General features: G+C 36.2%; 4 protein-coding genes across 8 annotated transcripts; 1 reads left to right on the forward strand and 3 right to left on the reverse strand.

Moving 5' to 3' along the window:
* The first annotated feature begins 941 nt into the window (after nucleotides 1-941).
* On the forward strand, nucleotides 942-2,918 carry LOC104112050 (uncharacterized). Its single transcript, XM_009621879.4, has 3 exons — nucleotides 942-1,168; nucleotides 1,277-1,450; nucleotides 2,719-2,918. Exons 1-2 carry the CDS (start codon nucleotides 1,007-1,009, stop codon nucleotides 1,421-1,423), a joined length of 309 nt encoding a protein of 102 aa, XP_009620174.1. The 5' UTR covers nucleotides 942-1,006; the 3' UTR covers nucleotides 1,424-1,450; nucleotides 2,719-2,918.
* Nucleotides 2,919-4,999: 2,081 nt separating this feature from the next.
* Nucleotides 5,000-6,832, reverse strand: LOC104112059 (pentatricopeptide repeat-containing protein At4g31070, mitochondrial). The gene has a single exon (XM_018776171.2). The coding sequence runs from the start codon at nucleotides 6,830-6,832 to the stop codon at nucleotides 5,000-5,002; it is 1,833 nt and encodes a 610-aa protein (XP_018631687.2).
* Nucleotides 6,833-10,864: 4,032 nt separating this feature from the next.
* Nucleotides 10,865-13,525, reverse strand: LOC104112066 (glucan endo-1,3-beta-glucosidase 6-like). The gene is made up of 2 exons (XM_070181250.1): nucleotides 13,029-13,525; nucleotides 10,865-12,136 (listed from the first exon to the last, which is right to left on the reverse strand). The coding sequence occupies exons 1-2, from the start codon at nucleotides 13,376-13,378 to the stop codon at nucleotides 11,380-11,382; spliced, it is 1,107 nt and encodes a 368-aa protein (XP_070037351.1). The 5' UTR covers nucleotides 13,379-13,525; the 3' UTR covers nucleotides 10,865-11,379.
* Nucleotides 13,526-15,709: 2,184 nt separating this feature from the next.
* LOC104112074 (RNA pseudouridine synthase 3, mitochondrial) lies at nucleotides 15,710-20,395 on the reverse strand. Of its 5 annotated transcripts, none has more exons than XM_009621913.4 (10): nucleotides 20,266-20,395; nucleotides 19,086-19,460; nucleotides 18,230-18,292; nucleotides 17,914-18,072; nucleotides 17,673-17,720; nucleotides 17,501-17,581; nucleotides 17,173-17,289; nucleotides 16,911-17,012; nucleotides 16,670-16,828; nucleotides 15,710-16,122 (listed from the first exon to the last, which is right to left on the reverse strand). In XM_009621913.4, exons 2-10 carry the CDS (start codon nucleotides 19,410-19,412, stop codon nucleotides 15,742-15,744), a joined length of 1,437 nt encoding a protein of 478 aa, XP_009620208.1. In that variant the 5' UTR covers nucleotides 19,413-19,460; nucleotides 20,266-20,395; the 3' UTR covers nucleotides 15,710-15,741. The 5 variants fall into 5 exon arrangements, with proteins under 5 accessions (XP_009620208.1, XP_009620223.1, XP_009620200.1 ...); XM_009621928.4 differs by having other exon boundaries at nucleotides 19,086-19,432; nucleotides 20,266-20,393; XM_009621905.4 differs by lacking the exon at nucleotides 20,266-20,395 and adding an exon at nucleotides 20,117-20,254.
* Nucleotides 20,396-21,020: the final 625 nt, after the last annotated feature.

Here is a 21,020-nt window from a genome sequence, read left to right on the forward strand (position 1 = left end):
CAAAAAAATTATTATCAGACGACTAAAACGATAACTATTATGTGTTACTAAGTAAATTCTCCCATAAGAATATTTTAATAGATAATATGTTTGTCAATTTTTAAATTTTTTACTAAACATGTATTTACTTATAAAAAATTTAACAAAGTAAGATCGAAATAATATTTAAATAATAAAAACCCGAAAAATCCGACAAAACCGACAAAACCGAACCAATCCAAACCGATATAATTGGTTTGGTTTGATTTTGATAAAAACCGAACCAACCCGGTCCATGTACACCCCTACTTTCACCCTACTATTCCATATTATTCCAATTTATCTCTCTTTTTTTACTTGTATTATACGATATTTTATTTCAATAATAATATTTATTTCACACTACTTGAACTGTTCTTGAGCCAATGAAGATAGAGTATATACTCTCTACATGCACAAGATAATGTAAGGACCGGTTACATTGGATATATTGTTACTGTTATACACAACTTTAACCGGTAAAAAGAATAAATTCATCTAATTAATCAAATACAAATTTTTATATGATATTCTCAATATGTAATATTCAACTATCAATGTCATATATTTTCTCCTAGTACTTAGGTAATAGACATTAAATCTCTTACTTAAATTCCATACATTTGCTAAATGACACCTACTATTATGAAAAAAGATGTCCGTCACGTCACATTTTAAGTTCTCAACACATTCAAGGAAAAGATTCATTTTTTTTATAATACAAGGGAGTTATTGCAATCCACAATAAATTAAGGAGGTAAAACGTAGATTCTAAAGTAAGAGATTGAAAAATAAAAAATGCGTATCGCCCCTTGAATTTTCAAAAAGTTTGGGACTACATTGACATTTATCCTTAAGTTACGAGGTTAATGAAGCAAAAACAGAAATTCAGTCCTACAAAAGAACTAAAAAAGCAAAAATGGAGCTAGTTCCGGTTCTGCTCTGTAGTCGGTAGGGTTTAAGGCGGAGATAACGAGGCGGAGGAAGGATGAAACCGGTGGTGGGAACAGTAGTGTCAAACAAAATGCAGAAATCAGTAGTGGTGGCTGTAGATAGACTCTTCCACAACAAGCTTTATAATCGCTATGTGAAGCGCACCTCTAAATTCATGGCTCATGACCAGAACGACGAATGCAACATCGGCGACCGCGTATGTAATTATACATTTTTTTATATTTCTCTAGGGAAAGTTTCTAGCTTGATTTGTTCTTAACTTTGAATAAGATGTTGAGTTATTTATTGAAATTTGTAAATTCAGGTAAAGTTAGATCATTCAAGACCATTGAGCAAGCGTAAGCACTGGGTTGTTTCTGTAATTTTGAGAAGAGCTAGAATTTATGTACCTCCACCAAAATCCAGCTCTGAGACTGATAGTAAGACGGGAGTGTCTGCCAATGCTAATTAGAGCAGAAAGTTTGGGCACAAATTTTAGGTATTTGCAGACCTTTTGCTTATCTTCTAAAGTTTGTGATGTTTACAGATTAAAGATATTCATTGTGGTGCAAGCATCTAAGTATTTCTTTTTGTGCTTCCGATTAGCATTTCTTCCCCGCATGTGGGATTACACTGGGTTTGTTGTTGTTGATTAGCATTTCTTCATTTTTAGCAAATTGTATTTTGAACACAAAATATCTATACTCATATAAATCATGTCATACACCTTTAGATTTGTCGTCAAATCAAATGAAGAATTGATGCAACCATAGGACCAGACTAAATACATTGTGAAAGTACCTTAGATTGGAACTTCCTGAGCATAAGAGGGAATTTTTCGTTTCCAAATAGCTTAATGCCCTGAAATTAAGCTAGATAATGGGAACTGCACACACTTTACCTGCCCCTGAGTGACAACATTGCACTGTATTCTGCAAGTTCTCAGATTCAAAATGTGGAGTGGAGTTGCAAGCAGCTATCTAATCAGCATTTTATCATGCTACCAATTTTCTGCCAGATTTTTTTGTTTCAGTTTTGTTTGCATAACTGATAGCTATGTTGCTCGAACTTTCCGAAAATATTGGTACGTGTCGGATCCTCCAAAAATAGTGTATTTTTGGAGGATCCGACACGAGTGCGGCAGCTGTTTTGGAGAGTCTGCGCAACATAGACTGATAGGTAATTTGTACTTTACTTGATCCTACTGTTGCCAATCAAAGCTAAATTCAGAATCTATCTGCTTTGGATTCAATAAATTGAACATCTAGATTTCATTGTCCAAACTCGGATATTTTTTCCGATATGATTTTGTTGTCAACATATAACCTCGGGATGCTTCAGCTAATACCAAAGCTGTTATCTTCTAAGTTGAATTATGTGTGAAGGATATTAGTGTATCATGAAGCCTAGGCATAATTTCTTCCCTGCAATCGGGCATATTTCTTATAACTTCCTTTTTACTGTACTGCACCCTCTGTGTTATCTTTCCCTACACTGTTCTCTTTGTTCCTTTTATCTCTCCAAGTCCTAACACTGCTTATCCAGAAAAGCCATGTAATTTTGGCGCGGTGGTGGGGAGGATTAAAAGGACTAGAAGACCGAGTTCTTTAAGTATTTTTGAGATTATTATTGACAAATGAGCCATATTGCAATGTCATCGAGTTATTTGAGGAGTATTTTTGAAATTATGATGTGCTATATTATTAACATATGAGCAAATGTGGCCATCTTCAAAATCATTATTTACGTGATTGCCTTGTTCATCAGGTAAGAGTTCGACTCAATTTTTCAGCTCTAACTTTGGAATGTAATCCAAAGAGCCGCACACGTTAGTGAAGGTGGATCTTTAGCTGTTCTTCTGCATATGGATTCAGGATGTCGATTGATGTACTGATTGTATTGCTGTACTGAAAGGATACAATTCTCTCGTGTAGCAATTCTCTGGAATAAAATCACCAGCTTGCTTATATTCTTTATGGGGAGAATTGGTTTTGTAATCCTACCCCCCACGCGCGCACACACAAAAAAAGGGGAAGGATCATTCTATAGCATTCAATAATTATATCACATCCTTAATCCCCTTGGACCAAGCTTGATTTTTGTGCAAAGGCAGAATTTTTTTAAGAGTTCTTTAACCAAAATTGGCCCTTATTTTTGAAGTGGTCTATTTTGTCCCTTTCATGTACTCTGGCACACATATAATCCTTATAAGTTTACTAAAATTGAGCACATATTGTCTGCTTAACATATGCATAAACAGAAACTTCAACAGCTCTTACATCCTGCAATACAAAGAAGAAGAAAACAGTAGAGAAGAATGATTTTTCTGGTTGGGACGTAGCTTTAAGAAAAGCTTTTCAGTTATTATTAATGATTTCCTACTCTTGGACTTTCCACCTTATTCTCTTCCATTACCCATCAAAGAAAAAGATAGACCTTAGTTTGTGTAGTTTTCAAATTAACTACAATTAATAACGGTTCTTTAAGATGCAGCATAAAAGAAAAGCTTGAGTTCAGAACGAGCTCGGACAATTATAGCTATGGCATGTAAATAAGGTTTGTCCGGGGGGAGGCTGATCTGATAAGGTTGGGTCCTAGGCTACTACCAATTATTGTTGTGTCCACACTATTCTTTCGTTTTTCATAGTATCGGGCTTTATTCACTGGTTTTTGTTATTGTTTTCATCTATTTTCTGGTTCTTATGCTGTTGTTATTACTCATATGGTTCTGTTGATGGTACTAACATATTGTCTCTCTCTCTTGTCTCTCGTCTCTTTTTATTTTCTTGAGCCGAGGGTCGGGGTAAAGTCTGCCTACATTCTACCCTCCCCAGACTCCACTTGTGGGAACTCACTGGGTTGTTGTTGTTGTATGTAAATAATGTAAGAGCTTTATATATGTTAAATAAAGAAGTAAATTTCACATAACTAGTGACTTACAACGCAGTGATGTGATAAGCTGTATTTATACTACGGTGAGAACCAAACCAGTAATAAGCTACAAGGAGTAGTCCGATGCACAAGATATCCCGCGTTTACGTAGGTACATGAAAGGGCCGCACCCCAAAGGGTATATGATGTAGACAGCCTACCATGATACAAGCATTAGTGGTTGCTTCCACGGGTCGAACTTGTGAGCTACAGGTTACACAGAAACAACTTTATCGTTGCTCAGACAATGTAATTAATCAATTATGATGAATGAACATGGCTTCTTCTAACTATCCAGGTCCTCATGACCATAGGCGGTAGCGGAGGTCTCCTCCGAGCTGATTTTGGCTTGGCCTTGGCCTTCTATTGTATCATCTATTTTCCTCTTTAGCCACCTGACCCTCGTATCTATCCCTTCCTGCACTTCTCTTGTGGAACCAGTAGGGGAGGCATCTGAAGTGTTTTTGTCAAAACTCACTCTAGATTTGGTATAAGGAGAGCCATTTGACCTATAGTAAAATGGCTTCTTGCTCTCAGATTCTTCTTCAGAATCAAGTGCATTGCATGATGGGACGGAGCTGTTAAATTTTCAGCTTCGTTTTGTGTATTAAATGGACCATATGTGCTCAACTTTAACAAACTTAAAGGATTATATGCGATCAAGACTATATAATAAGGACAAAGACTTACCCAAACATAAGAAGAATTTTGATTAAAAACTCTATTTCTTAGTGCCCCTGGTCTTTCGAGTTGTTCAAGACTCACAAATCAAAATGTTAAGCAGCGAATCACATCATCCTTTTCTCATACTTTCTCATTGAACTCGAACAAACTCAACTCCTTGCATGGGACTGCAGGCATGAGCGTCTCTAAGGTGCATCAATCTTGAATCATGATTAGTTTTTGGAAACTGAAACTAATGTACCCACTAAACGTTCTAATCTAACAGTCACTCTTTACCTCTACACTTTGGATAGATGCAATTCTGAGATGTGTGCCATGGGCCTATTACTAGAATTTACCCATTTTTCAATATTCTTCCCTTGCAGTGAATGTCACGGTGCAAAGTCTACCTATCCAGCTCAGAGTTGTTGAGTGCTCAGAAGGATTACAATATCTATTCATCTATCTCAATTCTGCTGAACCCGTAGCTTTTTCTTAGCTTTCTTTCTTTCATTTCTCGCCTTACATCTTCCACTCCAGGCCAGTTTTCAGATTCAGCATATACCAAGCTTAATAAAGCAAAATTAGCAGCATTTCCGGGTTCAGAGTTGGTGAGTCTGTGAGCCAAATGTTCTGCAACTTCCAGTCTTCCATGTAATTTACAAGACGCAATCAGTGAACTCCAAATTCTGTTGCTAGGTTTCATAGGCATTCTGCTAATGACTTCACTAGCATCTTCTAGCTTACCTGCCCTTCCCAGGAGATCAATGTAGCAAGCATAGAGCTCCACAGTCATTGAGAAGCTCTTATCCTTTGACGCTTCATCAAAGAGCTTTTTTCCCTCCTCAAAAAGACCACAGTGATTACAAGCTGATAAAACTGTAAGTAATGCAATGGAATCAATCTTTATCCCACTCTCTTTCATCTCATGAAAAAGATCCAAGGCTTTATCTCCAAAACCATGAGTCCCATAAGCACTGACTAATGCACTCCATGATGCAGAATCTCTTATAGCCATCTCTTGGAAAACTTGAGCAGAGTCCATAAGAAAACCACATTTTGAGTACATATTTATGAAGGAGTTACCAATGAACAACCGTGAATTAAGACCACTTCTAAAAACATAGCCATGCATTCCTCGGCCATGAGATACTGATAACAGATTAGTACAAGCAGAGATTACCGCCAATAAAGTAACATCATTTGGTCGAATTCCACTCAGCTGCATCTCATTGAAAAGCTCTATAGCTTCTCGACATCTAGATTTATTTCGAGAATAGCTTGTTATGATAGCAGTCCACAATACCACATCTTTTTTAGTTGAACCGTTGAATATTTTCTTTATACCCCACAATGTTTCCCCACATTGAGAATACATGTGTACAATAGCAGATGAAAATTGAGAATCCGAGTCAAATCCATGGCGAAATGCATATCCATGAATCTCTTTTCCATACTTTACTGCACCCAACTCAGCACAAACTGGTAATATACTAGTCAATGTAACTCTATTTGGTTTAATATCTTCCACCTGCATTGTGCGAAATAATTCAAGTGCTTTGGCATACAACTCCTCAGCTATGCATCCAGATATCATTGCAGTCCATGATACCTCGTTTCTCACTTCCATTCTCTGAAAAACATGGTAAGCCGAATCAGGCTCACGACATTTCCAATGGAAGTCTACCAATGCAGTTAGAAAGAAAATTGAATTTTCTATTCTTTCATCAACTATTGTAAGAGCATGGATAGCTCTTCCTAGTTTCAAATTCTTGGTCTCAACACATGCAGATAAAATGCAAGCCATTAACTCAGGCTTTGGCGTAAAACCCTGTACATACATATCCTTAAACAACTCCAATGACTGAAATAAATACCCATTTTGATAATAGCAATTTATCATGGAATTGCAGGAGATGGTATCTCTCTTCGGCATTGTATCAAACAGTTGGTATGCAGATTTTGTATCAGAGAATTTTGCATACATTGATATAAGAGAATTGGATATTGTGGATTCTGAAGAATACCCATTTTTAAGTACATAGCAGTGAAGCTGACAGCCGAAGAATTGATGGGTTTTCAAATGAGCACAAGCCTTGATGATTGAAGGAAGAAGGAAGGTGGTATTTGCATGGGAGTTGGAAAAGCAGTGAACTTTTGCACTGTAAAGTTCAAGCGCTTGATCATATTGTCCCTTCAGAACCAATTGATTGATCGTGTTGTGAATATCTGAAAAGGATGATGATGATGCTAAAGTTGATAGTGATCTTCCGATTAGTTTTCCCATTTTACTATTTGTCCAAACTGATTACTTCTCTCGGCCATTTCCAGTCCAGCTTCTCTGGGCAAGTTTCAGACCATCTTTAGCATGAGTTAATTGTCTACTTATCATATTTTACAGACAAGAACGGACAGGTTATGTACTGTACAGATGGCGAACATAACAGTTTAGTCTAACAGTTGTTTGGATGGTTGTTACTTGTTATATTATGTGGTATTGTTACTTTTAACTATAATATTTGTTTTGATTGTTACTTAAATTTTATTGTATCATATCGTTAAATTCGTTGTTATGTAACGACGAAAAGTGTCACTTTATGGAACAACCGATTTGGTGTGTTCGCGTTTGTAATGACCCAACCGGTCATTTTGACTTTTAGAACTCCGTTCCCTAAAATAAAACTTTCCGTATATGCTTTTAATGATTTATGACTTGCGGGGATGATTCGTTCGGGATTTGGAAGTGTTTGGGTTGAAATCGGAACACTTGGTTCCTTAAGTTGGCTTTAAAAGGGCAAATTTGACTTCGGTCAACATTTTGAGAAAACGGCCCCGGAATAGAATTTTGACGATTCCAACAGCTCTGTATGGTGATTTTAGACTTAGGAGCGTGTTCGGAATTTCATTTGGAAGTCCGTAGCAAAATTAGGCTTGAAATGACTAAAATAGGAATTTAAGTTTGGAAGTTTGACCGGGGAGTTGACCTTTTGAAATCGGGGTCGGAATCCAGTTCCGAGAATTTACATAACTCCGTTATGTCATTTGTGACTTGTGTGCAAAATTTGAGGTCAATCGGACTTGATTTGATAGGTTCAGGTACCAAATGTAGAAGTTGGAAATCTTAAGTTTCATTAAGCTTGAATTGGAGGATGATTCGTGATTTTAGCGTTGTTTGATGTGATTTGAGGTTCCGACTAAGTTCGTATGATATTTTATGACTTGTTGGTATAATTGGTCGAGGTCCTGAAGGGCTCGGGTGAGTTTCGGACGGCTAACAGATCATTTTTGATTTTTGGAACATTGGTGATAGCTGCTGGAAATTTTCTTCTGATTTCCTTATACGCGATCGCGTGGATTGGGTTGCGATCGCATAGGCTTAATTGGGCAGCTGAGAATTTGTTCTATGCGATCGCGTGGGCAAGTCCGCGATCGTGTAGGTTGGATTCAGTTGTGCTATGCGAATGCGTGGCTAAGGCCGTGTTCGCGAAGAGGAAATGAAGCAGAAGCTCACCATGCGCTTAATGCTTCGCGATCGCGTGAGGAGGTTTGTGATCGCGTAGGCTTGTTGAGACTGTGTTTCGCGATCGCGTGGGATTTTTCCGCGATCGCGTAGAGTTATTTTCTGGGCAGAAAAATTTGTGCTACGCCATCGCGTGAGAAAGTTCGCGATCGCGTAGAAGAAATTACTGGGCAGAGAGTTTAAGTTCTCATTTTACATTTTTAACGATTTGGAGCTCGGATTTAGGCGATTTTTGGGAGATTTTCAGAGAAAACAACGGGGTAAGTGTTCTTAACTCAATATTGGTTAAATTACCCGAATCCATCACTATTTTTATCATTTAATTGGTGAATTGAGTTGGAAAAGTTTGAAAACCCTCTTAGATAGATTTGAGGATTTGAGGGCCGAATTGCTATCGGAATTTAGTGATTTTGGTATGGGTTAACTCGTGGTTGAGTGGGCATTCATATTTCGTAACTTCCGCCGGATTCCGAGACATAGACCCCACAGACGAATTTTTAATTAATTTCGAAATTTTTATTAAAAATGTAGTATTTTCTTATAGAATTGATTCCTAAAATTTTTAGTGATTATATCGAATTATTTTGGCTAGATTCGAGCTAGAGAGAGTTGGATAATCGTGGAAAAGGCCTTTAGAGGATTAAATTGGAGCAAGACGAGGTAAGTCTCTTGTCTAAACTTGTGAGGGAAAAATTATCCCATAGGTAATTAAAGTAATAATTGTTGCTAATTGTGGGGGCTATGTATGCACGAGGTGACGAGAGTCCGTGCGTAGCTACTATTAATGCTAAAGTCCGGGTAGTTTAGGACTCAAAGCATGAATTACTTGTGTAAATTGTATTCTTTATTTAATTAATATTATTTGATATATATATACATTTATATATATTGTGAATTGTTAGATAAAAATATTATATATATATATATATATATATATATATATATGTGATATGGTTAGATAAAAATATTAAAGGGTGGAAATCTCATATGCTTGATTTTCTGTTTAAATTAATTAATTGTTAAGAGAAATTGTTCTTCCTCCCTAATTTATCTTATAATAAATATACTCTCCTTCCGCAGGTTCATATGAAAATGTCCTCCTTTTTTGTGGAGCGGGCCGAACGACTCGGCAGGATAGATGCATCTATGGATCGTGCCGCATGTCCCTCGGCAGTGTACACGAAACTCTAGATCGGGCTGTACGACCTCAGCAGAAATCGTGCTTAATAATAATAATAATAATAATTACACGATACTTGGACAATTTATTGCAGCTTGTAAAGCTATTTGATAAATCGAAAATTTATTGAAAGTGAAGGATTTAATTAATAGATTGGAAATTGTTGCATTTGAAGGATTTTTATTATTTCTGCTAATTGAATAAAATTATTGTTAACTCTGTGAATCATACTGATTTGAATAATTATAATCTATTCCATTTATTATTGTTGATCCTTAGTGAGTGTCAAAGTCGGCCATCTCGTCTCTATCACTTCGAGATTAGGCTTGATACTTAGTGGGTACACGTTGTTTACCTACTCATACTATACTTGCTGCACTTTTTGTGCAGGACCTGAGGCAAGTACTAGTGGGGGACCTATCGTCTTACACCCACGTTATCCAGGGGCATAGTGGTGAGCTGCCTTTCTGAGCCGTTCTGCAGCTACCAGTGTCTCTCCTTGTATTTTTCATTCTGTCTATTTTTATTTCAGACAATATTTGAGGTTTTGTATAATCTACTAGATGCTCATACACTTGTGATACCAGGTCTTGGCACACACATTGGTAGAATTTGGTGTCTTATTATTTTTATTAGATTTAAATTTTATCGCTATATGTTTAATTTATTAGTTGGCTTGTCTAACTATAGTGTTAGGCGTCATCACGACCTATAGGTGAAATTGGGTCGTGACAGCGTCGTTACCTTATTTTTTTCTCTCATCTTGCTCTTCCTTATTATTAAATAATCCTATTTTATCCTTTACCCTACCTTTTTATATAATAATTCTATCTCGTACCTTACTTTTTGTTTATAATATTGCAAGTTTATTCTTCATATTTGTGCATAATATAATGAAACGACAGCAAACAATATAATCTATCCAAACATTATATACAACAAAACGATATAGTACAATACAATACAATACAATACAATACAATACATTATGAAACGATACATTACAATCATCCAAACAAGCTGTAAGGGTGTTCAAGAAAAATGAAAAATTGAACCAAACTGAAAATGAAAACATTTTAACCAACATGTTCTTTAATTTGTCGGAAAGCGCCTTCTAAACCACCTCATTCATCCAAAAGAGAAGGAAAGGGACCTATGTATTTGTACCAACCCTCTGCAGATTTAACCCTATCTATACTCGATGTCACTCCCTTAGCGATCATGTCACCACGCTGCAGAATGGGAGCTCATGTAAAATCTTTTATTTTGGCATAACAACGGTAGAACGTAACAAAATTGCTCGAATTTTGTATCTTCTATAATGACGTTATTAAGGAGTGATTTATGTATTATTTTAATTAGTCATATTAAGGTTAAAATACGCTTGAGATTTATAAATCGATGTAAGGTTATTTGATTTATCAGGGATAATAATTGTCACATCACTAAAAAAAATTCTCATATATATATTTGCGGTTGGTCCATATCCATAGAGGAATTAACGGATCATGCAAACTTCGAAAGCATTCAACAAAAGAAATGACGTGATTCGTGCAAAGATTTTAACAGAATAAAATACACTGAATTAATAATACAAATATTTTTTATGCGGTCAGTACATATAAGTTAAACTCGATATGAAATGAGCTTCTAAAGAAGCAAACATTATGTTCCTCATGCAAAGAGCTTCTAAAGAAGACAAATCACTAGCGTATGGTACTACATTGCAGGGTAACAACTATTTCTATAAACAAATTAGATAGCTAAAAAAAAGAGGTGTAGAACGTCACAAAATTGTCCATAGCAAGAGAATCAGAGACAATAACATCCTTGTATAGACAAATTTTTGTTCTGCACCTCCATAGTATGGTTCGATCGTGATCCCAAACTTGCAACTAGGCGTAGATGGATCCGACTTTGTGATTGTCCCAAGCCCTGAGAACTTGCAGGCGTCATTGAGCTGATTGTTTATCTGATAGTAGCTGTTGAATGCATATGAAACGTCTCCTCGCGCATCCAGGCCTCCACACGATGTCCCATAACCAAGGCTTGTGCAATCAGCACGCGCACAAGCATAACTAACACTAGGCGCAATCTGGGGGTCATCAAGCTTAGCGTCAGGCTTGAGCACACACTATTTTCTTTCCAAATACTTCACATTACTAGCTGGAACTAAAGATCCAGAATTTGTGGTGCCAAGGTTTAGTGAGTATTTTGGTCGCCCATCATAGGTGAATATTCCCCAGTGACGTTCGAAATTCCCAGGTTGGATACTTTTTGCATCCTCATCAACTAAACTAAACAGATAGGCATCAACAGGCCCAGGCCTCATAGGGGTGCCTTTTCCTTCTGATATATGAGCCATGAACCCTTGGTTGAAACGCTGCGCTAATTGTAAGTTAGCATTGCGGTCCCCATCTGTGGGCCAACCAATTTCTCCGACTATAATAGGTAAGTTCCCGAACCCATTCTTCTTTAAAGCCCACACGAGAGTGTCATGATTTGCATCAAACATGTTGGTGTAGATTGTCCCGCCATCGTTTAGAGGTGTTGCATTTCCATCAAAGAATGCATATTCAACCGGAAAGTTGGAATCTGTATAGAGGCTTATGAATGGGTAGATATTGATAGTAAAAGGGCAACCATTATCGCTTAAGATCTTGACTATTTGGATCACAAAGTCATGGATGTCTGCTCTAAAATCACCACCTGATGGCAAGCTACTAGCACTCTCATAAACATCGGCATTGAGGGGGACGGTGACCTTCACTTGATCACCATGGCCAGCCTTTACGAGTGCAGTTTGGACATTTTGTAGAGCAGGAAAAGTTGTTCTTAGATAACTTCCATTATATGTTTCCAAGAAAGGCTCATTTCCAACTGCAACGTACCTACAAAATCAAACACAGCGTATGTACACATTGAGGTCTACGCTTATAATACAACATATATTTAAGACAAGGTCATTTAATTCAAGTGGAGGTCATGGTCTTGCATACAATATACAGAACAAAACAGAACGAGAAACAGAGAAGAAGAAACAAAGATAGGATATAACCAATCTCGTTACTATGAGTTCAGTGGAATACTGTCTCTTCAACCCCGGCAACCATGTTGATTGGCATTCACTCTCTAGTAGAGGTTTCTTATACTTGAATTTACAAACAGAATTTGCTCACAACTTTACATAGATGACAAATCCGACTTCTTTGATCCACACCCATGGCCATGTCGGGTGCCCAAACACGTATCCAAGCAACATAGTCAGACAGAATGCGATAGTCTCAATTCTCAAACCCATAAAATATAGCAACCTTGTTAAGCTCAATCAATTATCAACCTAGTTTATGAGAATTTAGAGTTTGGCCTATGCATTAAAAAGGTAGGTCCGTAATGCTTAGTCACTCCCCAATATGCTGAAATACGACTCCCCCAACTCAGGGGCGGAGCTAGTGTTTCGGGCGAACCCAGTAGCTTTTGCTTATACCTTGTATTTGTGTAAGGAAATCAATTAAACATATATAAATATTTAATTGTGAACCCTTTAACTAAGACGAGTTATGAGTTCGATTACAAATTAAGAACCCATAAACTTCAAATCCTTGCTCCGCCTATCCCCCAACTAGTATGTAGCCAAGCTCATTGTCTATGGGAACTTTTTCATACAGCAATGTGAAATATACATAATGCTGGCAAATATAGGTTTGAGCTTTCTTAGATAGAACTAACCAAAACTAAACTAAGTAAAAGTGAAAGAAACATGAGCAAGTGAGAGAGATTTACCTGATGTTCACATTGTTGTCAGAGAGATGGACAGATACATTCTTGGGAACCCATTTCTCAGCAGCTTTCAAGCTACCTAAGGTTGTAAGCATGTCATTAGGAATACCAACCATAACTTCAATGCCAGAATTGCCCAAAGCCTTAAGTGTGTCATAATCAGCATCAAAAAGCTTAACCTTTTGGAACCCATTGTCCTTTAGCATTTTGACTACTATCTCAGGGGGCAAATTGTGTGTTGATTGAGTACCCCAATTGGCACCTATCCCACTAACTAAATGCAATATGGAAACCATTAACAAGGTTACAAGACATAACACCCCAAATGACTTAGAAAAAGCAAAAGATCCCATTTTGCCAACAACCTCTGCTAGATAACACCACCCCAAAAACAAAACAAAATTCAAGAACTAAAGAAAGTTCTTTTCTTTTTATAACCAAGTGAGTTCTAGCTACAAGATTGAGAGTCAGCAGAAGCTAAATCAATGTAATTATGAACAAAAAAGCATCCAAAATGGAACTATAGCAAAAATAGAGCTAGATATTATACAAAAACTGAGATACAGATAAGGGAAAATGCAAGATTTTCTTATAACACAGCAATACATGAGGAAGAACATATGTTCTGGAGCTTCAAAGGAAATGGTACTAGAAAATCAGAGCAAAGAAGAGTAAAATCACAGACTATATTTAGCTAGTCTGAAATTTGACTTCCAAACAGAAAAGTAAAGTGATTACACTGAAATTATAATAGTGGGAAGGAAAGGGAGAAAGGAGTTGGAACTGAGAAAGCAGAAGGAGAAACTGACCAATAATAATGCACTAGAAATTTCAAGCTAAACATAAAAAAAGTTTTCGTTTTATTATACAGAAAGGCTAACTAAGAAGAGAAAGAGAGTTATCTAGAAGAAACAGAAGTGGCCAAAGTGAGTCATCACAGACATAATGAAGAGTTTAAGGATCTAGATTCTTCTGTCCTAGTCAATAACTAAGAATCTCCCCCTCTCTCTCTCTCTTTCTTGTGTGAATCTTAATCAAGTCTAAAGAGTGTGCGTGCATGTTTTTTGGCCACTTAATTGAACTTTTTTCGTCACAATTTATACTCTTTCTTTTTGAAGATGCTACTAATAAATATTCGCATAATTTTAATTCTTTAAAATTTTACAACTTTCAAAATTTTAAATTCATAAAATTATCTTTTTTTAAATGATCCATGCATGAATCAAGGAAGAAAAACTTATTTGTAATTAATATTTACACTAAACTAATGATACGTGTGCATATATTAACTTTATTCCATAATCACAATCAAAAACATAATATTACCTCATTTTATTATATGATCAAAGATAAATTTATACTTCATCCGTTTCAATTTATGTGAACTTGTTTGACTAGACACGTAGTTTAAAAAAAATGATAGACTTTTGGAATTTGTGGTGCTAAACAAGTCAAAAAGGGGTCCTAAACAAGTCAAAAAGGGTCCAGAATATTTTTTGTGGTTATAAAAGCTTCTCGTTAAGGTAGAATTGGAAATTTAAGTTAAATTATTTTCAAATTTAGAAAAGAGTCATTCTTTTTTTAACAGACCAAAAAGGAAATAAGATTCCATAAACTGGAACGATTAGAATATAATTTAGTTAAAACATTCAATAAAATAATATTTTTCCGACCGAGGTGCCCTAAGGAATGTGGACCGATATATGGAACAGAAGGAGAGACAAAGAGCCGTGAGGGATGGTATGGATATAAAGTAAAATAATTCTTGTTAAAGAAAAGCAAAACGTGAATAAATAGGAGAAACCATTTTTTTTTGGTACATTGAAAAAGCAGGAGAAACAAATACGGAAAAGGAAATAAAGAAAAGAACATTTATGACGTTTTTGTTCCAAGACTGGTATTTCGTATTCGCACAGAATATAAGAAAAAATCACACATCCCAATGCAAATATAAATAGAACTTTTACGGCTCGAATTCATAGCTTAAAACTTTATTGTTAGACCAAAACTCTCCGTACTACGTATCACTTTTGATAGTATAATTTTATTGCTTAGGGTTACCGGTGGATAGTTAATGGTTTTGTCTTTTTTCCCGATGTGGAATTTAATATCACAAATGGTTGGCTGGTTTTCTTTAAGTTTACAGTATCTTTTCTAACTGTTAACTGGTTTTTTCTTTGAGTTAACATTTTTTTCTAATTTAATTGCGAATCCACCTAAATTGATTTTTCTTCCATATTCCGTTTTATTCAATAAAGGTATGAATAGAGTATTTAAACCGTTTTTCTTCTAATGTACTCCTACTTCATATCTCTTTTTTCTTTTTCAAATACTTCATGTTTTTAGCTAATTTGCTTTTTTAGTTGGCCTCTGATTTCAATTAGATTGGTTAATCTATGTTGGTAGATGGAGCTATTTACAAAGGACTTGGCTTTTTGCTTATATGTTCTTATAAAAACCCAAAAAGTGCTTATTCGAAAAAGATTCCGTTGCTAATGCCATAACTCCCATCCAAATGTAAAGATAAATAGAGATTACCACTAGTTTGGAATCATTACCAATTTTGAAAACAGAATTACTTTACAATTTTTTCCTTTTTTCTATTTAGCGATCAGAAGAAGTATTCACAAGATGAGACCCAGAAAAATATATGACAGATCATAGACAATTGAAAGAGCAAAGAATGAGGAAAAAACCAAGGGAGACTTGTTATTTTTCATATCAAGTAAGAGGACATAAGCTTCCAACTAATTTTCATATGAGATGGCATTGGTGCTACAAACCGAAGGAGATCTGGTTTTGAGCTATTATCTGCATTTAAACAGCGAGTTCTTGTTTTTCGACTGTGAAGCTCAATAAACTTGGCAATGTTCGGGAGCACAAGCTCTCTACAATGCAGATGTAATAAAGGAACCTTAGATAAGACACTTCCTTTCTGAACATCCAAACCTTCCGGCCTCTTTAATCTGTAGGGTTTCCCTGTTGTAGGCTCAACATCTACTCTTGGCATCTGCTTCCATTTCCGATGAACAAACCAACCGTATTTGTAGTCACCCACAATTGGAGTTCCAAGTGCTTCAGCACAATGGACTCGAAGCTGCAAAGTAACAGAAAACAGGATCATTTTTCCTATTCCCCTCCCTTACCAACAACTAACTATCAGAATATTAAAAAAGTATCGCCTTCTCTTACAGTTTGATTTACCCACGCAATTCATTTGAGTTTGGGAATCCAAGAAAAGTTAGGCATACAAATCCAGTAGTCAAGCAGCTTTTTACTCGCTTACTGCTGTTTGTAATGGGCCAACCTCACTAGTTTAGATGCTGATAATAATGAAAAGACCCGCATACAAGAGATATTTCTCAATCATAATACTGCTTTATGAAAGCAACTTCATCAGTTCCCCTTGTTCTCATTTTGGGTTCATCAAGCAAGTTTTCTACTTGGACCTACTAATGGTCCTAATTTTGGGATTACAATTATAAAAAAAACACTATGCATCTCTTAGAGCACCGCAACTTAGAAGAATCACTGCTTTTCACAGGGATCGCAACTACAAAATCTATACACATATCTTCACAATTTAAAAGATGAACTGTCCTTTACAAGGATCATAAATAGTAAAAGAAAAAGGTAAAAGGAACCTGATGTTTTCTACTTGTATGAGGGCGCAACTCAATCCATGAGCATCCATTGATCATTGGACCAAGCAACCGATATTCTGTAATAGCCTCCTCAGAAGCTTCTAATCCTGAGTGCTGAGCCAACATGACTCTCTCAGTTCTACCATCATCAAGAAGCACCTGCAATCAATGAAAACAAGCACAATGAATACTCATGCTACTTGACCGAAGCCTGCAAATGTAAGCAAGGGAAATGGAAAACCTTTGTAAGTGGTGCAGAGATTATGCCTTCCTTCTCCTTGGGGGAACCTATTACCAACGCCCAATACCTCTGATACGTTGATCCACATGCATCATTCCATGCCTGAATGGCAGTCAGAGCTTTATGCATCACAGAAAAATTCCTACTCAACCAATGAAGTCAAAACAGAATTCTCACCCACACAACAAAATACCAATCATTTCTCCCTTGAAGAAGGAAAGGAAGTAAAGACAAATGGAAAATTCAGTTGCAGACTAAGTACCTTAGACAGGGACTTGGACCTTTTTGCGTTGCTGAACAACAAATGAAGGTGGGAGATACTTTCTTCTGTTCTTCCCATTAAATGAAGGCCACTGCTCTCTCTATCAAGACGATGTACCTTGACAATATATGCAATCATCAGCAAAGCTGAACTTAATTCCAAATTAACATCAACAACGTAAATCTCTAACCCCAACAACTGCTTCTTTGCCAACGAAAAATAACTCCCCTTTTTTGACTACTAGAAGACACCAGATATCTTGAGGAAAATTAGAAGTAAATAGATCTTCAAAGTTTTGATTAATAGCACTTCAGCAATGCTGACTTACCAGCCTAGGACCCTCGTCATATTCATAGGACAATGCTGCAGCTGCCAAGGCATCCATGCTATTATGCACGGGAAGGTTTCCCTGAAGTCACTCTAATAATTAGAAATGAAGACAAGAGGCTGAAAATTGTGGTAGTCAAGATTGCCCAACAAAGAATACATTAGAATCTAACCTTCACAGGCAGTTTAGGGGGCTTGTTTAGCACAATTAAGGCAGGGTCCTACAGTTTGAACAATTCATTAATTACAGGAAACAAGCATAACCTTGGTGCATAGTTCCACCAAATCATTTCATGAAAAGAACATAAGAAGCAGCACAAATAACCACAGTGGTTGTATCATCTCTAGTCACCACAAATAGTGGAAAACAAATGTAAAATTTGCAGAAAAGCAAACAGATAAACAAAAACATACCTTGTAAAATACAAGCCTTTGCAAGTACGCTATCTCATCAGCATTGGGGTACAAAGTGCCACTAGGTATAACATCATATCGTTTTGAGATTTTTGTTTCAGCAACAGATATGGGCACATAAACTCTTGCACCAACTTCCATGACCTCAGAATGCTTAATCTGTGAATTCACTGTGAAATTGTAAAATAGGGGAATGCATTGGGAATGTAACCCCGGGTCCAAAAACAAATAGAAGGAGCCCCTTAGGACTTGATGTTTGCATCTTTCAATATCCAAAATGAAGCTTATACTGCTAGAATCATATAAGCATCACTACCTTTCTCAGCAATCTTGTTTGTCCTTCCTTGCTTGTAGATGACTCATTAAACTCTAACTGAACCTGTAAATCAAGAAAGATAAGATAACTGTCGAAATATTTATATTCACTGCAAGAAAATAAGACAGGATAGCCATTAGCCCTTCAAAAGGGTAAGATAGATGTCATATTCTAAACTCAGGAGAAGAAGAGGAGCAGAACAAATGCACATTTAACAGATTTATCTACTTTTTTATAACCAACAGATTTTATCTACCTTATGAAACAAAATATCTCTTCTTGAAGTTGTCGTGAGACATAATTTCAATATTATGTCTGAAGTCTGAACTAGCCATGAACACATATAAAGACTAAGAACAACAAAATTACAAGTTAACATGCTATTATCATATGTCATTTATCCATGTTCAAATGAACTTGTCATTGGTTATCCATAAAACTGTCTTATGTGGCTTGCATATTTATGTTTCTCTACGGCACTTCGTCACAAGCACTGTGCTACTAGTATTGATAACAGTGGTGTTCAAGCCAGCTTGTGCGCACCTCGCCTATTCCATCGGATACCTTCTACCTCCCACCAGCACAAATACCAGGTAACTCTACCCACCAAAAGTTAGACAGATGGTAAAAATTCACCTAGTGCTTCTTGTCTCTGTTGGGATTTGAACCCTGGTCTCCAAGGTTTAGTATTTAGCCATAAATATAGTCTATGTACTAGTTGTACAACGAATCCCCGGAAGAGGAATGTAATTAACTAAAGACAAAAAAAAAATACCATATATTGACTAGGTGGAAATGTTATAGAAAAAATACAAATAAACTCACATAGAAAAAGGAAAGATACATTAATACTTACAAGACCCTTATTAAAATGGGATTGGATGACCGAGCCTGGTATCTCATCAAAATAGTATTTGATCCAGCTAATGGCAGTAACATGACGAGATGGTTGGTCAGGACTGGTGGCCGCTTTCTTTCCCAGCAAAGGATGGCCAGGAAATGGGGGCAAAGACAATAGCTGACTAGGCTTTGCACCCTCCTTTGGACGGCCCAGATGTGTTATACTGTTTGACACTCGAATCACAGGTTGACCACGATTTGCTAATGCAGAATGGCCCACAGATCTAGAGTAGCGCCTGACCAAAAAGAGTAAGCAACGACTCACATCTTTGTCCCACCTCATCACATCCTAGAAGTTATCGTCTGGAAATTTTTGAAAATGAGTTATCCTCTGAAAATTAGAAACATTGAGTTAATTCCAGAGAAGAAGATGCAAAACAACCCCATCCAAAACAAACAAATGGTACAAATAGAAACAAAACACATAATTATCATGGTTAAAATACTGAGAAGGACCGCCAAATCAATACCCAGTAAAGTTGGGGGTCACGTCAAGCCACGGAAACATCTTATTGCATAAATCCAAGGTAAGACTGCGTACATACGACCCAATATGGTCTGGCCCCACCCCGACCATATGCATAGCAGGAGCTTAGTGAACCGGACTATTCTTTTCTTTTCTACCTTAAGTAAAGAGGTTGCCAGAATAACCCCACAACGTAGTTCGTCCTTCCAAACTACTTTAACATTGTCTAATCCCATTATATATGCACATTCTGACCATAACACCAAAGACTAAGTTAGAAAGACAAATTTCCAGCAGTTCAATCAATTTTACCCAATTTACTTGTATATTGCCACAAAGGTTAGCTCCATAATTTCATATCATCACTACCACTTTATGTTAATGAACGACACAAGAAAGGTTGTTATAGTTAGTCAGAAAATTTGTTCTATGCATCGGGTGCGAATTAATATACCTATCACAACTTCAAGCTAATAACAAGTGGGAGGCAAATAAAGCATATATTAACTAGTAAAACTTACACAGAATTGTGATATCGGCTTTATTTGAGAAATGGAAACAAACAGACAGAATAATCTTAAGGAACGAGGGTTTTAGCATAAATCAGAGATAGGACAGAAAGGAAAATATATAGAAAAAGCAGGCGACAGAGAAAGAGAAACATGCGTACCATTTAACTCTATCAGAGAAAGAACCGCAAGCGGCAGGTAATTTGAAGCTGAAAGCGGGCCGAATTTGGTTTTTCCTTTTTATTTTGTTTTACCCCTTTTTGACTTTTTAAATTTTACCCCAATAATTCCTATTTCTAATATGACCCCTTAATATCAGGTGTCCTCAATCCTTCATCCCAAACTTGCAGTCCTTCTCGTTCCTTTTTGATTGGATTAATACTGAAAACTAAAGGAAATTGTGAAGGTTGAAAGAAAATTTTGAAAAATATTTTTACTGCTCTTGGTAGGAAATACAAAATATTTTTCTAAATATTTAAACCAACCAAATATGAAAAAATTTAAAAATATTATTTTACTTAGTACCAAACATAATTCTGATGACAAAATGATGAACGTATATAATTAATGCAATTAAGATTCATCATATAGTTACTCTTGTTTAATACATCTTTCAGTGCCAGATGTAATTCGTTTTTATTTATTAACCATACTTTAATCGAGTGCAAACTCTAATGTTATATAACCCCCAAAACTTTCAAATAGTTTTTTATGATAGTTGAGCAAATAATATCGCAACTATGACAACTCTGATAATTACTCCAAAGCTAGTATTGTTTATTGGTCTACTATTTTTTAAGAAAATAAGAACTCTATACTTTACATTATACTAGTTGTTATCATTTTAAGAAAATAAGAACTATACTTTATGCGTCTTTTGAAAAGACATTGAAAGTTAATCAAATAGAATTTAGAT

Source organism: Nicotiana tomentosiformis, chromosome 7 (genome assembly GCF_000390325.3).
Source record: "Nicotiana tomentosiformis chromosome 7, ASM39032v3, whole genome shotgun sequence".
NCBI lineage: Eukaryota > Viridiplantae > Streptophyta > Magnoliopsida > Solanales > Solanaceae > Nicotiana > Nicotiana tomentosiformis.

Bases quoted from the DNA above. Each gene is read 5' to 3' on its own strand.
- LOC104112059 (XM_018776171.2), bottom strand. From the start codon at position 6,832: ATGGGAAAACTAATCGGAAGATCACTATCAACTTTAGCATCATCATCA.
- LOC104112066 (XM_070181250.1), bottom strand. From the start codon at position 13,378: ATGGGATCTTTTGCTTTTTCTAAGTCATTTGGGGTGTTATGTCTTGTA. The intron at 12,137-13,028 runs GTAAATCTCTCT...TTGATTTTGTAG, and splicing joins GACAACAATGTGAACATCAG to GTACGTTGCAGTTGGAAATG.
- LOC104112050 (XM_009621879.4), top strand. From the start codon at position 1,007: ATGAAACCGGTGGTGGGAACAGTAGTGTCAAACAAAATGCAGAAATCA. The intron at 1,169-1,276 runs GTATGTAATTAT...TTGTAAATTCAG, and splicing joins AATGCAACATCGGCGACCGC to GTAAAGTTAGATCATTCAAG.
- LOC104112074 (XM_009621913.4), bottom strand. From the start codon at position 19,412: ATGAGGTGGGACAAAGATGTGAGTCGTTGCTTACTCTTTTTGGTCAGG. The intron at 17,721-17,913 runs GTATGTTTTTGT...TTCAAACTGTAG, and splicing joins AAAGGCTTGTATTTTACAAG to GACCCTGCCTTAATTGTGCT. The intron at 16,123-16,669 runs GTTCCTTTTACC...GTTACTTTGCAG, and splicing joins ATACAAGTAGAAAACATCAG to CTTCGAGTCCATTGTGCTGA.